This window comes from Necator americanus, chromosome IV, assembly GCF_031761385.1.
Source record: "Necator americanus strain Aroian chromosome IV, whole genome shotgun sequence".
In the NCBI taxonomy this organism is placed as follows: Eukaryota; Metazoa; Nematoda; class Chromadorea; order Rhabditida; family Ancylostomatidae; genus Necator; species Necator americanus.
In genome coordinates, this window is record NC_087374.1 from 1,434,334 (window position 1) to 1,449,226 (window position 14,893).

Here is a 14,893-nt window from a genome sequence, read left to right on the forward strand (position 1 = left end):
GTAGAGATTACTGTGTCCATTGTCTGACAATGATATCCCGGCTCGATCAAAGCTTCGATTCTGATTGAAATTTTTACTTCGGGCTCAGCTACGTTTTTTTGAACTTTGTGTATCCAGAAACATAGCAATCGATAACGATTTCTTCTATGTGCACCAACAAAGGCGAACCAAGTCACTATAGCCGGATAAGAAAACTGATTCATGAAGCAAAATCGAAATATAATTCTATTGTAGATCGGAGAAACAGAAAAAGAAACCTGAGCAATTCGAAATGGATGTTTTTGAGGATGAGTAAGTGTTTTCTGATTCTGAAGAACATTTATGGAGCCTCCGTGAAGAAGTGAGGCAAAAAAAAGTTGCTGTTTTGTTACCTTTGCTCGTCTCTAACAGTAAATTATAGTTTCAATTGTCCGAATTTGTTCATCCCACATGCATTAAAATTTCTGGAAGATTTATTGTGTCTTTCCTCTAAGGGTAACCCATTAACTAAATCTTACATATCGAAAAATTCTGCTGGGCCATTATCATTTATTTACACTCGTTCTCTTGTCTAATTCGGGAAAAAATCCACTATTTCTCTATCTATATACTGAAAAAACCTCAACTGCAATTACGGGAGATTTCTTTTTGGAAGTTTCTTCCGCAATAACAATAAAATAATATGATACAATTGCTGTAATAGCATTTCTCTATCTTTCTGGCTGTTTTTTCTATTCTATTTGAAATACATGAACCTATGGTTATCTTTCTGTAAACGGCTCCAATATTGATAATGGATTAATGGATCGGGTGACCTACGTAATTCTTTGCGTAGGCCTCACATGCCCCATTCATTAACGATTTTGAATGGAAGCAGAACTCGTTAGGAGCATAGAATCGGATAGACATTTACTGTTTTTCAATTATGAAGAAACGAAAAGTCTCTGAGTAACTAAAACGCTCAAATCACCAATCTGAAGAAAGGAATTTTGTTCCATTTTTCGCGAAAAACATATGACAAAAAAATTATTGAAAAAATTAATTTAAAAAAATTAAAAACTTACATCGAATTAGAACAAACGATAAGGTATAGTGGAGTGTCACGATACAGTGATAGCAATCAAAACGATAGCAAATTTTAATGAAATATTAACAAGAAAGGAAAACTTGTCTAAGTTCGTTATCTAAACAATTTGAAAGCTCGTCTTTCCCGCCAGAACAAACAAAGTAAGAAAAAAGACAACTTTGAGTTTCTTTTTGATACGCACCGAGCAGATGTACGTGAGCAGCCGTTGAATTTCCGGTTACCTAAGATCTTCAGCTTATATAATAATCCGAAAAACAAGTGCAGAGGTTCCCAAAAAGATTTTTAAGTGAAAATAAAAATTTAAAAAACCACAGCAATCTGCCATTACTACAGAAAAAATAACGGATACCTTAAGGAGCGAAAACGAACGCAACGCATCGAAAGATTGTAGGTCATGGTTAAGTCGTACGTGGACAAGGAGGCTAAGATCAGAGCGAGAAGGAAATAGAAGAATCCTGGGTAGTCACTAGAAATCCAAGTATCTGAACAATCGGAACTAGGATTTATCGATTTTCAATGAACTCCAGATTTTTGTATTATTATCCGAAGCCCGGATCGAATGCAACTGCAAATCTGGAAACAGAACAGTGGATTTGGATCTAATTTGCACCCGTTTCATTTCAAAAATTATTCTTAGCGATTCTAGATTAAGAATGGCACGTTGGCCAAAAGAAATAAGTCATTCGGAGGTTCAAATCCCAGATGGGGAAGAAAAAAGAAGAAAAAACCTAGAAACCTTTAAGGCCAAGAGAAAATCTCGAAACAAAAGGGCTGACTGGAGGAAACAAACTTAACAAATTAACTTAAAACCTACTCAATAACCTATAACACATATTATATTAAGATCAAATATAGAATGTTTACGTTTGAGAACAACAGATCTGTGGGTCCCGTTGCATTATGCGCCTCCAAAACGTCTTTATAGAATTACAAAGGAGATTCTGAATTTTTTTTTACTAACAGAATTCTTGTTTCAACTCCTTCCATTGTGCCTGGAATTTTTGGAATCAGCAAATGATGGAAAAATTGATCAAGTCATAAAAGAAAAAATACGAGCAGGAAATAAAAGATTCGATCACGCACTTCGCTTGACAGTCGATAGCAATTCTGTCAATAATCTCGCTCCATCACTTCAGTGATCAAAAATGGTATTGGCGGAACAAGTACGTTCCAAATCATAGCACAATTGTTAGTTATTGACCTTTTAGAGGTTCTATTTTCGTTAGTTTTCCTTAATTTTCTGGAACGCAATACCCTCTGCTCTTGATTTAAATCGATGTTTACCTTATGGTTTTCCCGATGGTGTTACCTTCAAAAGTTGCTTCTATGGAGACGAACGCGAAATTTTCGGATGTGTGAAACTTCGACCACTTTCAAAGGAAATATTTATGGAATTTTTTTTTGCTGGATATACTTTGATCTCGGATTTTTCAGTGATCTACTGCCCCCTAGAATCGAATAGGGACGGGTGTGTGCTGCTGACCTAGTTTCAGCTTATCGATTCACTTTGAATGATACCTGTTCCATGGGTCATTCTGGGATCACAGTTTTCAATTTTCAATTTTCCTTTAATTTTTGATCTCCTAATTCTTCGAGCATTCACCTCTGTTACAAATTCTATGCTTACTTTACATTTTTATTTTGTTTTTCACCTCATTTCTGCTTCGGAGTAAAATCCGATTCTTTCTGGACATTTCGCCCTACTCACTCATCTTTCCATTGCTTCAACTTCTATCGCGCTGATGTTCTGTACCAGATTACATCGCTCATCTGATCGCGGCACCGGGAATACGTCAAAATCCAAACAAATATCTGTTTACATTGCTGTTTCGTTCGGAGTTTTTCGGAGATTCGCTCGGATTGCTTTTATATGATGACATCTGACTTTAGCTTACGCAATTCATCAAGCACTGTAGCACTATAATGTCAAGATTTTACTTTTTTCGTCCTCCTGTGCTTCAATAAAAAATTCTACGCCCACACTTATGCGGAGCTTTTTTTGTATATTTCATAAGGAAGACGTTGTAATAGATATAGTTTATACTTAATTATATATTAGTTATTATTACACTTAATTTATAGTTTATTTTCGTAAGACACTGATCCGAATCGCTTTCGTTTCTTTTTGTTGCTCGTCTCATATCCAAAGCAGATCAATGTGGAAAGGCGTCCTCGTTTTCCAGAAAAAAAAACTAGGAAAATAAAATTTAGTGCTTTTCGTTAGCTTTTTCATAAGTTGAAGTTTTTTTTTCTTAAGTTCTTAAGTTGATCTCGTTGAAAAATGAATGCAGAATTTGAGAATTTAACTTTACGTTAATAATACAACCGTATTCCACCGAATTCCTTAGGTTTCGGGAAAAATTCAACTCTGTCAGCTTCATCCGAAGATATTTCTATGACAATGGACATTTTGTGTCTTATCTTACCTCAGAACTATTGATATTCTGTCGGCGCAAGGAAGTTCGGATGGAATGGGAGAGGGCGTGGGGGGTGGGAAGGACTCTCCAAAAAGTGCTCTTATCGCCATCTAAGCAGTTTCGTTCGGATCTGGGCTACTAAACAATTACTCTAATTGAAATAATTACCTTAATTGACCAATTAACATTTTTTTTCAAAACCGAATTTTGTCGCAAAGGCTTCCTAAGCTTCTGTCTTCAAAGCTTAACACGCAAAAAAAGTCAATGAAAGTTCGTCGTGGTTTCTTATTGGTTGGAAGACGATTGCGAAATATTTTCGGAAATTACTGTATATGAGCCGAAGTCAACGGAAATCCGTCATTCATTTGCGTATCGACGAAAATGGCTGCTGCTAACGTGCTGACTCTTCGTGATTTCATTCTGATCACTATGTGCACGAGGCTTGTGAATCGATTTTCGGGGAAGAATTTGTGCGAACGCTTCCTGATCGTGGACTCTTCTGGAAGGAGGGTAGGTCCCAACATGGAAATCCCCTGCAGAACCACGAAATAGACGGTGAAAAACAGTGAAGACACGCGTTACGAAAGTTCGAATACTGTAAACACCACCACCGTAGGGTAATTATGCTAATTAAATGCTAATTAACGTAACAACTGAATCAATCAATCTTGTTTAATGGCTTAAACCTTAAGAAACGCGTTTAGGTAGCGATTAGAGCGCTTTTTGAGGGCGGCCCTCCACACTCCCTTTTCCCTCGTCCTATCTCTTCGTTTGCATTCATTTTCAAGACTTCAGTTCTGTTTCCACAAATTTACGCCTAAAATCCTTCGTTTACTGGCAAAAAATTTTCTTTAAAGGGATTAATGACATACCTCCGGGAGAGATATTCAACATTTTGGGATAATTTTGAAGAGGAATGTGAAAGGTGGATGAGATTGACACTAAATTGGAAGCGTATTGGTTTTTAGTGGCACTAAAGCGCTAATCAGCGTTCTTTTATGCTTTGAGTAGGATTAGACTCCGGTTCTAATAAGTAGTCTTAGCAGATTGTGTCAAAGAAACTTATTTTCTGGATATTTCCTTAATCGTTTACGATTTCCCAGACGTAAAGTATTATCACACTGAATCTTTACGCATTTTCACAAGAAGTGCTCAGTTGGTTCTGTAAATAAGTAACTAATAGAAGCAACGGACACTTTTTCTTTATTAAGAGATTGCTATTTAGAATATTCCGTTTTAAAAGCAGCGTATCAAAAAACTGACGATCTTGTGGTCTCCATAAACATAAACAAATATACTTTTTTCAAAAAGAAAACAAACAAAACAATAAGAGGACAGATTACAGAGAAAGAGAAAGACGAGATTTGATTTCCGCGTACGATTCCGTCCCGCGTAACTTTTTTGTGTAACATGATTCAGTTAGATTCGTGAAGGAGTGTCAAGGGTTTAGAGACAGCATATCATGGAACTGTCAGGATTTCCGTGGGCAAGTGTCGGGTTCGGGTGTACATTGCGAGTTTACGAATGGTCCAACTCAATTTCCCCTGATCGTCCACAAAACGGAGCGTGGGAACCTCTTTAGGTCCTACGAGGTACGTTAGAACGCGCCAACCTTGTAGAGGTTCCGGTCCCCTCAGCAGCCTATTCACTGGTTTCCTTGAATAGACTGTTGGAGGGACCTCATTGATTTTCGACCACTCGCTCGTTGATGCGGCGCGTTTACATAGATTGCGCGTTCTGACGTACCTCGTAGGAACTAATTCTGTTTCCCACGATATTTTTCAGGATGATTAGAGGGAATTGAGCGAGACCACGATTATACCCATCATTCACACCCCAAACTCCACATTTTCCCTGAATGACCCCAACATCGACGCTGCCTTTACGTCTTTTTATATTACGGCATACGTATTTGCTCGAATTCGGGTATCGCTCGCAAAACTGGTATAAAAATGGGGCAGCCATATCGGGGAAAAACCAATTTATTACGTAGCTGCCGAGCAGCGATGTTTATTTTCGATTTTCTCCTACCTTTCCTCGAACATAAATTCAGTGGAATTCTTTCATTACTCTGTGTACATTTTGAATTTATCCGATAGCATTATTATCTGCTGCACAAATCAGTTGAATTTGAATTCTTATTTGTTTTATTTCTGTTTATTATTTGGAGCATTTTTAATATAAGTTTCTTTTTCGAAAAAAAAAGGTTTTTTTCCGAAGGCAGAGACATTCCTAGCGGCAAGGCATTGTTAATGTTCGAGAAAATTTTTGAATTAAAAAAGAAGAGGATGGGAGGAATTTGTCTCATTAATATTTTATTATTGTTTTATTATTATTGTTTTATTTTATTATTCATATTTTGATATTGTATGTACTCAGACGATCAAACCACTTCAACAATTATGAGGAGCTTATTTTTGTTGAAATGTGGTCCATCATTTAACGGAATTTATGATTTACGATTAAGAAATTAGAAATTCCATGGGATGTATGAGCCGTCGCTTTTATTTTGAGTGATAAGTGTCAAAAACTACACCGTTGACGGTTCTGGAATGTTCTACGTGCGAACTATAGCGACGGTCTCGGGCCCCTGACGGCTGCAAGAACTCGCCGCTTATCATTGCTAGTTAAATACGCCCTTATAGCCTTTAATAAAGCTATTTTGTCATTTTTACAACGCTATGTATGTATGCGTGTCGTTTTGTCACTCACATAGATGAGGCCACACCCAGCCACATTCCCGAGCTGAGCAGCTCGGCTGGAGTTCAGTGGGGTGGGTGGGGGTGCTCATATCGACTGAACACGTCCGCTACCAGTTCAGTCCGGCTCGAAAAATGGGGCCCTACTCTTTTTTCGACGTTGTTTATTTTATTCTGAAGATGTTTCCCAGCGCTCATTTGGCTATTTCCTCATTTAATATAGAATAGAATTTAATATAGAATAATATAGAATTAATATAGAATAGATATATTATATGGATTTATTTATTTATTTATTTATTTATTTATTTACAGATATATTTAAGCGGATGCAGATGTTTTTAACAATCTAAAATATTTATAACATAATTAAAGTCTTTTATTTATTTATTTACAGATATATTTAAGCGGATGTGGATGTTTTTAACAATCTAGAATATTTTTAACATAATTAAAACCCTAATTTATTATAGAATAGAATTTAATATAGAATAATATAGAATTGATATAGAATAGATGTATTATATAGATTTATTTATTTATTTACAGGTACATTTAAGCGGATGTGGATGTTTTTAACAATCTAGAATGTTTATAACATAATTAAACCCGCTATATGTACATATATCTCAGAAATTTCTGGAACAAATTTCTTAGCGCCTCTGGTTTCTCTGCTTTTCTTACCACCATTTTTGCTAAATCTTATGAAATCCAAAATGCATGCAAACGTCGTATTTTTAATAATATTAATAAGAATTAATAATAGTGATAAAAATAATAAAAATTACAATAATAATGTCAACGAGAAACAATTCTTTCCGAACAGCTTTGCAAAAAGGTAGAAAGGAATCGCATGATTTTTCCTCTTCCGAGATAAAGGAATGCTAGTGAATCAAAGCGAGAATCATCATTACTTGCTTGAAAAAAAAATCGAGGAAAACATTTCCGTCACTCAATCACTTGTTATCTCAAAGATACGCCGACAATTTTTTTTTGTTGACAGAGATATTTTACCTCGTAAAATTTCTGGTTCAATTGCAAACTGATCCATTGTCGTTGTTCATGGGAATACGAGAGTTCTCTTCTCGAAAAAAAAAACACCAAAGTGTTCTGACCTTTCTTGTGAGAGGAAATTGCAAGATAATAACATTCTGAATGTGATCTCTTAGCAAATATTACTTAAAGTGTACTTAGGATTACGGACAGTAAAAAAATAACATTGTCCTTTCTCTTCCATCGAAAAAAAAAGTTTATGGTTTCTTGGATAAGCTGAAGATAATCTGACGATGCCAATGAATGTCTGTTAACTCCTCAAATGGGTCCCCATTCGTAGTGATAAAAAACAACCTTCCATGTGGAAAAATTTAATTTTTTCCATATTTTTTTTCATTTCCATAACCTTAGCTTGTTGGATAATGCACAAAAAACTGAACCGTTTGGCACCGATATTTTGTATGTGAAAATTTTTTCTTAAGAGTTCTCATGTTCTAGTTCTTAAGTTCTGGAAGATCATTTCGCCTAAAATTTTCTGGATTTCTTCTGTCTACTCTCTTTGAAGATGAGTTTCATCGCTGAAATCGAAGCTGTTCTCGGTATTATTTTTGCCCTAAATGGTCCTAAAGGTCCATTATTTGAAGGAAATTTTCTGGATAGATTTATCTTGCCTACTCACCTCCAACATCACTTTCGTAGCTGAAATCGAAGCCGTTCTTAAAGGTTGTTGAGGTCAATTATCTGAAGGGAATTTTCCGGATTTCTCCTGCCTACTCACCTCCAACATCAGTTTCATCGCCGAACTCAAAGCTGTTCTCGCTAATATTTTTGTCCTAAATGGCCCTAAAGGTCCATTATCTGAAGGGAATTTCCTGGATTTTTCCTCCCTACTCACCTCCAACATCATCATCATCTCCGGGATCAAAGCTGTTCCTGAAAGGTGTTAGAGGTCCATTATTTGAAGGGAATTTTTTAATGAATTTTTCTTCTCTGCTCACCTTCAACATTAGTTTCATCGTTGAATTCGAGGCTATATTCGTTAATATTTTTCCTTCCATCCTAATCCAAGGGAGATTTTCCATATTTGTGCCAAGTCGATCACTTGTTTTCTATGTCTAACTCGATTCTGTCTTGCAGTGTATGTTGTTTTGCGATTTGTCCAAATTAGTCACCATTCGTTCGGGGGGAGACGTTTTCGAACCATCATCACAAAACGAAATAACCACTGACAAGAAACGTGATCTAGTGCATGGAGAGTGGGAAAAAATAGTGCAAATTTTAGTTCGTATGAACCAATGAGGGATCCAGTAAATATGGCGTTTTTCAAGTGAGATAACATGTAAAAGGAGATTTACCGTATTTATTGGGCTGAGAAACAAAAATTAACCGTGTAGTGGTTCCCTCGAGCATACATAGTTCTCAGCTCTTCCACAGCAAACATCTCCAGTCTGTTGATCTCTGCCGCCCACTCGTCTAATAATTCGTGTATTGGTTCTTTCTTCTTCTTCTGAAACTTCTGGAGCTGCTCAAGTACTAGAAGATATAATAATAATGATAAATAAAAATAAAGCTATATATATACATATATATATATATATATATATATATATAACTGCACTAACTATACACTTTTATTCATACTAAATACTATAGAGAATACTTGAAAATTCTCCTCTCATTCGGTTTTTTGTACCTTACTAATCGAACTTTTTGTATTTTTATTTTTTGTATTTTTACTAATGCTTTTTGCATTTTTACTAATTGAAAAAGCCAATTGGAAACAAAAAATGTTCCTCCTATCTCACAGATAGTTATTGAAAATTTAAATTATTTTATCCTGAAAATATTTTTATTTTTTGTCTTATTTAAAATTGTTAGAATTAAGTGTATTTGGCCGTGGAAAGCAGCGTTTATTCAGCTTTTTTTTCTAGTTTATTGAAAAGGAAAAGAATTGTCCACTATTTCATCCAAGTAGCTCATATTCATCAAAAAATTTTTTTTCTAAAAATTAATTTAACGCAAACATAGGCTGTCGGCGTTGGATATATTTTCAGTGCTGTATAAGCATTCGTTTCTGTCAGTGATTTTAGTTAGTTTTGAAGAGTATTTTGTATACTTTTCCCCGAAATCCTTCTAATACCAAATTAGTTGCGTTTCTCTTCTGAAAAATCTCAGAAATCCGTATATCACTTCGGCCGCCGCGCTACCAATATCCTTTTCTCTTTATGTAAAAAGATGCAGCATTTATCGTGAAGCAATTTTTCCGCCATTTCCAGACAAGAACAACGGCAAAGTGCAGCCGTTTATTATGTTTCTTAGCCCACCGTGCAAATCGCATGCGAGCGGCCTTTATTTTATTAAAAGAATGAAGGAAGAAAAATGCGAGAATTTGCAGATCGACAAAGCGAGCGGCGATGCGGTTCCCCGAAATTTCTCCTAGGCAGCGGGATTATGCTCTTGGAAGCTTTCAAGGGACCTGGGACAATTCTCCTCACATAAGATCATATCTTTAGAGACAGCATACAAAGGGAAATGAGGATTTTAGGATTCATCCCACTGTGCTGTTTTGAGATTGCTCAAAAATCGATTTTGAATTTTGACGATTGAAGTTATTAGTGAAAGTTCTGTGACAATTCCGCCTACCGGTTAGTAACTTCGAATTTTTGGCTCACATATTTCAGAAAATCCTTGCATAATGGTTCTTCGAAGGCAGTAGCACACGAAATATTAGTTATTAGTTCGCGATCCGTGCATTCATTTTAATTTGGCCGGTTTTTTTTTGTAGAACTACTGCAGATATAATTGATTAAAAGCGACTTTAATCGGTAATTTGTTCTAAATATTGAGGAAAAAAAATTAAATAATTTGATTTATAATACATTTTTCACGTTAGCCATATCCTATAAGGCTCGAGTGACTCATTTCGCACAATTACATATTTGTTTGTTCACTTAAAGGATAAAGTAAAGTGCAGCAGGTCGATCATTCCCGACGAGGATCCACCTAATGTCGGGATCCATTGTTCAAGTTTAGTTATAAGAATCTTTCGAGGTTTAGGGACTGCGTTTAAAAGGTTTCAGACTCCCAAACAACTCTGGTACCGATTTATGAACCCACGGATTGATGAAAGGCTTGATTGGCATCAGAGCGATTTCGAACCCTAGAGAGATCGGCCAAGCACTGCGAAACCTCTTAGCGCCTACGCTACACCGTCCCCTGATCACTTGTTTCGTTCGATGACGTGCTAAAAAGAGTAGCGGTAACCTAATAAGAAGGCGGAAATATATTGAGAACGGGAATAAACAAATGTACTTAGTTTAAAACAAACAAACAATAAACAACAAAGAAGGCAGAAGGCAGATGAAGAGGAGGACCAGGGATCGTTCAGTGTACAATTCCGCTTTGTGTAACTTGTCATTCTCGGTTCAGTTAGATCCGTGAAGGAGCGTCAGGTGCTTGAGAGCGGTGCAAATTCTCAAAACAAAATCAAGCTGTAGATGCTCATATTTCCCAGCCACACCCGCTCCCTCATTGGGATCCTAAGTCTCGATTATACCAATTTTCTCTATTTCTTAGTATAGTCTCCCAGAAGGAATCAAGTGAGTCAGTGAATCAGTTTTCTGTATCGTTGTAGCCCTGAAAACAGCCAAATCTCATCAATTTTTCATTTCACATTTTCTGTAAAGGCTGCGTTCTACAAATTCCACATAGTGAGGGAGTCCGCCGCGGAAAAAGCTAGAGATGAGATTGTAGATTGTGGGATCCTAGGTGGATCCGTTCAGCTCTCCCTAATCGTAGTACAAAACGGCGTGGGAACTCTTTTTAGTTCCTACGAGATACATTCGAACGCTCCTCTATGTACACGTTCTGGTACCCTCAGCAGTCTATCTTTTGGTTTTAATTGAATAGGCTGGTGTCAAGAATTCTTCATTCTTCGACCGCTGGCTCGTGGACGCTGCACGTGCACGAGGGTGCCGCGTTGAAATGGATTTCGTAGGAAAGAACGCTCTCTTTCACGCTCTTCTTAACGACGATTAGGGAAATATGAGCGGAACCACCCCGGATCAATTTAGAACCCCATCTCTAACTTTTCGCGCGGGTTCCCTAACCACGTAAGATTCATGTCTTATGCTGCCTTTAATGGCTGAACAGACTTCATTGGTTCAGGACCGCTCGCACGTGGATGCGGCGCGTGCACAAAGGTGGCGCGTTCTAACGTATCTCGTTCGGCGAAACGAGCACCGTTTCTCACGCCGTTTTTTTGAGGACTATTAGGGGGCACTGAGCCGCTCCCACATTTGTAATGTGCATCTCGGATTCTGCTTCTCGGATCTCGTTTGGTTTCCACACTACGTCAATTTCATAATACACTGCACGTAACTATGCGGTGAATGATATGTGTTCTACACGACTCTGATTTCGTCCTTCTAGGAAAAACATTTAAAAAATCGTAGGAAAAGTCACAAATATATACATATTTATCGTTTCCCAGTTAGCATTATTCATGAGATTATCATTTTGGTGAGCTCTGGATGACTCAACTCTAAGATCTTCTCACGATCGTGCAATCGTTCGTGACTATAACTCAAGCACTTTGTCATAGCGTCAGGACTTTGCAGCTCATCCGAGCGGCACGAGACCCTTTCGTAATTCATGGATTCAAAGCAGTAAACATTATATTTATGTATAGCATGTTTTCTGTTCGGTTCTGCCCTCTCGTTCTCGGTTTATGAGCTCTGGATATCTGTGTGTTGAAAACGTCGTTGTGAGAGCAAATTATGCGTGTGTTGCTTCGCCTTCATGACATATGGTGTGATATTTTCGAGAAAAGTGAGAAACAACTTTTTTCAATGTGGTCAAATTTTGTTCAGTTCACTCTTGGCTGGAAATGGTGAACATTTACGTTCTAAAAATTATTTTATTTTGATTTAATTTATTATTTTAAAAATTAACAATTAATAATAATAATAATATTTAATAATTAATTTATTATTTTTTTAAATTGAATTTCACTTTATTATTCTAATTAATTTATTTTTATTTGCTATTATTTTATCATTTTATTTTCTTATTTTTTTCTATTAAAATTAAAATCATTGATATAATCCTCTATTTGAAAAATTAGAACGGTAATTCAAAGAAAAATTCAGTTTTTTTTTCCTTCAATCTTACCTAGAATCTCTTCTTCTGGATCCTAAGAAACATTAGATACGATCATTATTTTTACCTTATTTCTAGAAACTAGTTTTTTTTTAGTATTATTCGGGATTTTCTTCCAAATATTAATGACGATTAATTAATGATATTAATGATTAATGATTCTATTAATTTAGCGAAAATTATTATATATTATTATTATTAAATTGATTATTTATCCCATTAATGATCCTATTAATTTAGCGAGAAAAAAAATGCATTTCTCCAGTCAATCCTGGTTAATTGTTCCCTGAGACACTAATTTCGAGAAAAAAAGAAGTAATTTGATCCGTGTAATACGACACCACAGTTGACGCCTATTACCTCACTCAGTGGGGAAACAGTGAGTGCGAAAACAAAATCCGTACTCATGGGAATTTCAGTCAGCATCGGCTGACCAACGTCATTTCTCACTAAACCACCAAACACCTTTTCTTCCAACGAATCTCTTCCAAACACACTCGCTTTCGCCGCCCATTTGGGAGTCATTCCAGACACTCTTCGGAGCTGAGCGTCGGATGAAAACAGCTGCCTTTCCAGCTTTTCTTTAATTAGCTTTGTCTATTCTAGGCCGTAGGTAAATTGTTTGTTTGGTGAGAAATTAGGATGTTTATATTCAGGTACAAAAAGAAAAAAAATAAGCATCGTCGAAATCCAAAAAAAATCCAAAAACTGAATCCAAAAAATCCAGTTTTTTTTTCTAGAAAATTTACTATTGGTTTGGATTTGGTTTTGTTTTTGTTTGTTTTGCTCTACAACCTCTTTGTCTTTTCCTTTTCTCTTCGAGAATTTTTTCCGTGTTTTTCGAAATGTTTTGAAAAAAAAGAAAAGAATTCTGAAAGAAATTTCTTCAATCTGAACGAGCGTCTAATTAGTTAAATTTAAAGTCCAACTGTTTATTGGGTGCAAATTCAGAGAAATGATTCTAAGGGGTATTTTAACTTTTCACACTTTTCGTACAACTTTCCTGAAATTATAACAGTTTTAATCATCCCCTCTCCATAACGGGTTTCTCAGGATTCTTTTTATTTTCTTCGAAACAGTATAATTTTCAGAGCTGTGTTCACAACATAACGTTATGGCTCGCGCCAGCAGCCCCTATACCTCCTAACATGAATATTCTTTCAAAAGTAGTAATGGAAAATTTGCAAAAAAACTGAAATGAGGCATAATTTCCATGACAATGCACTTTTGCATGTGTTTTCAGGCGCTCAGCAAAACTTGCTAGAAGACTTTACTAGGATATTTTACTGGATTCAACCTATGTCTAAGCCTGACATTTTTCCTTTCCGACTATCAGAATGTTCTGTGATTCAAGGCTCTAGAACATTTTTTGAATTTTTTTTCAAAGGAGAATTCTGATGATATGAGAAACCATCCCTTTAGGATCTTCAGCTTTTTAAAACTAAAAAAAACTGTTTAAATTTACAGCCGCTTGAGGAGTTATAGACTAACGGAATCATCTGTCCACTTGGTCGATGCGTGGAGCATTGAATATTTAGCTGTTTATTGATTTATGTTCTCGTTGAATTCTTCGAAAAAATTGATTTTTAAAATGCTGAAAGAGTGGAGAGAAACTTAGAGGAAAAATTAATATTATCTGCACTGTTGCGGAAATTCCTCGTGTTTCTTTTTCTTTTCGAGAGCCCTTCCTCCCTGCTGAGCTTCGCCCTGCAAGTTTCATTGAGGCATAGAAGCCTTAAACCTCAGTTCCCTCATTAACTTCGCATAACTTATGGGACTTCTCTGGTTTCTGAAATAGCAAAACTGTTTCTGATTCTCACAGTCGTGAAAGCCGAGCCATTTCAACGTAATGACCTGATCCAAGCATTCAGATTACTTATCCTCTCCTTCCGGAATGATTATAATAACTTGAGAACGATCGCAATTCTTCCTTTGCAGGAATATTTCAATTCCAAAAAATGAAAAATGTGTTTTTATTGTTTAAGATGACCTAATGAATAATAATTAAATATTGATTAATATAAATAAAATAAAATAATTGATAGTAGTAAATAGTAACAAAATACTAAAATAGGAAATAATAATATAATAATGAATAAAATAATAATAATAAAGGAATGAATAATATAGTAATATAAAATAATAAAAATAATATAATAATGAGTAATAATAAAACGTTGAATAATATAAATAAAATAAAGACAAATAATAATAACAATAAAATAATGAATAATATAATAATAAAGCAGTGAATAATACTATAATATAAAATAATAAAAATCATACAATAATAAATAATAATAAAATATTGAGTAATATAAATAAAGTAAAATAATTGATAGTAATAATAAAATAATAATAATAATAAATGATAATAATAAAATAACGAATAATATAACAATAAAAAGGTGCAATTAAAGGAAAATTTTGTTTGGATTTTCCTGTCTTTCGAGCTGAAGCGCTCTTTTGTCGCACTCTTCAAAGCACTCTCTCCTATCTTTCAATTTCGCCCGTCTAACATTTACTTTTTTCCGTTCTTTGAAACGTTGTATTGAAAA

At 35.5% G+C, this 14,893-nt stretch overlaps 1 protein-coding gene across 1 annotated transcript; it reads right to left on the reverse strand.

The window, feature by feature from the left end:
• Positions 1 to 1,283: 1,283 nt before the first annotated feature.
• On the reverse strand, positions 1,284 to 12,860 carry RB195_000127 (uncharacterized protein; the record flags this gene model as incomplete). The annotated part of the gene is made up of 8 exons (XM_064196294.1): positions 1,284 to 1,287; positions 1,416 to 1,548; positions 7,954 to 8,008; positions 8,071 to 8,108; positions 8,174 to 8,234; positions 8,563 to 8,682; positions 10,293 to 10,355; positions 12,696 to 12,860. 8 exons carry the CDS (start codon positions 12,858 to 12,860, stop codon positions 1,284 to 1,286), a joined length of 639 nt encoding a protein of 212 aa, XP_064052175.1.
• Between the last annotated feature and the right edge of the window lie 2,033 nt (positions 12,861 to 14,893).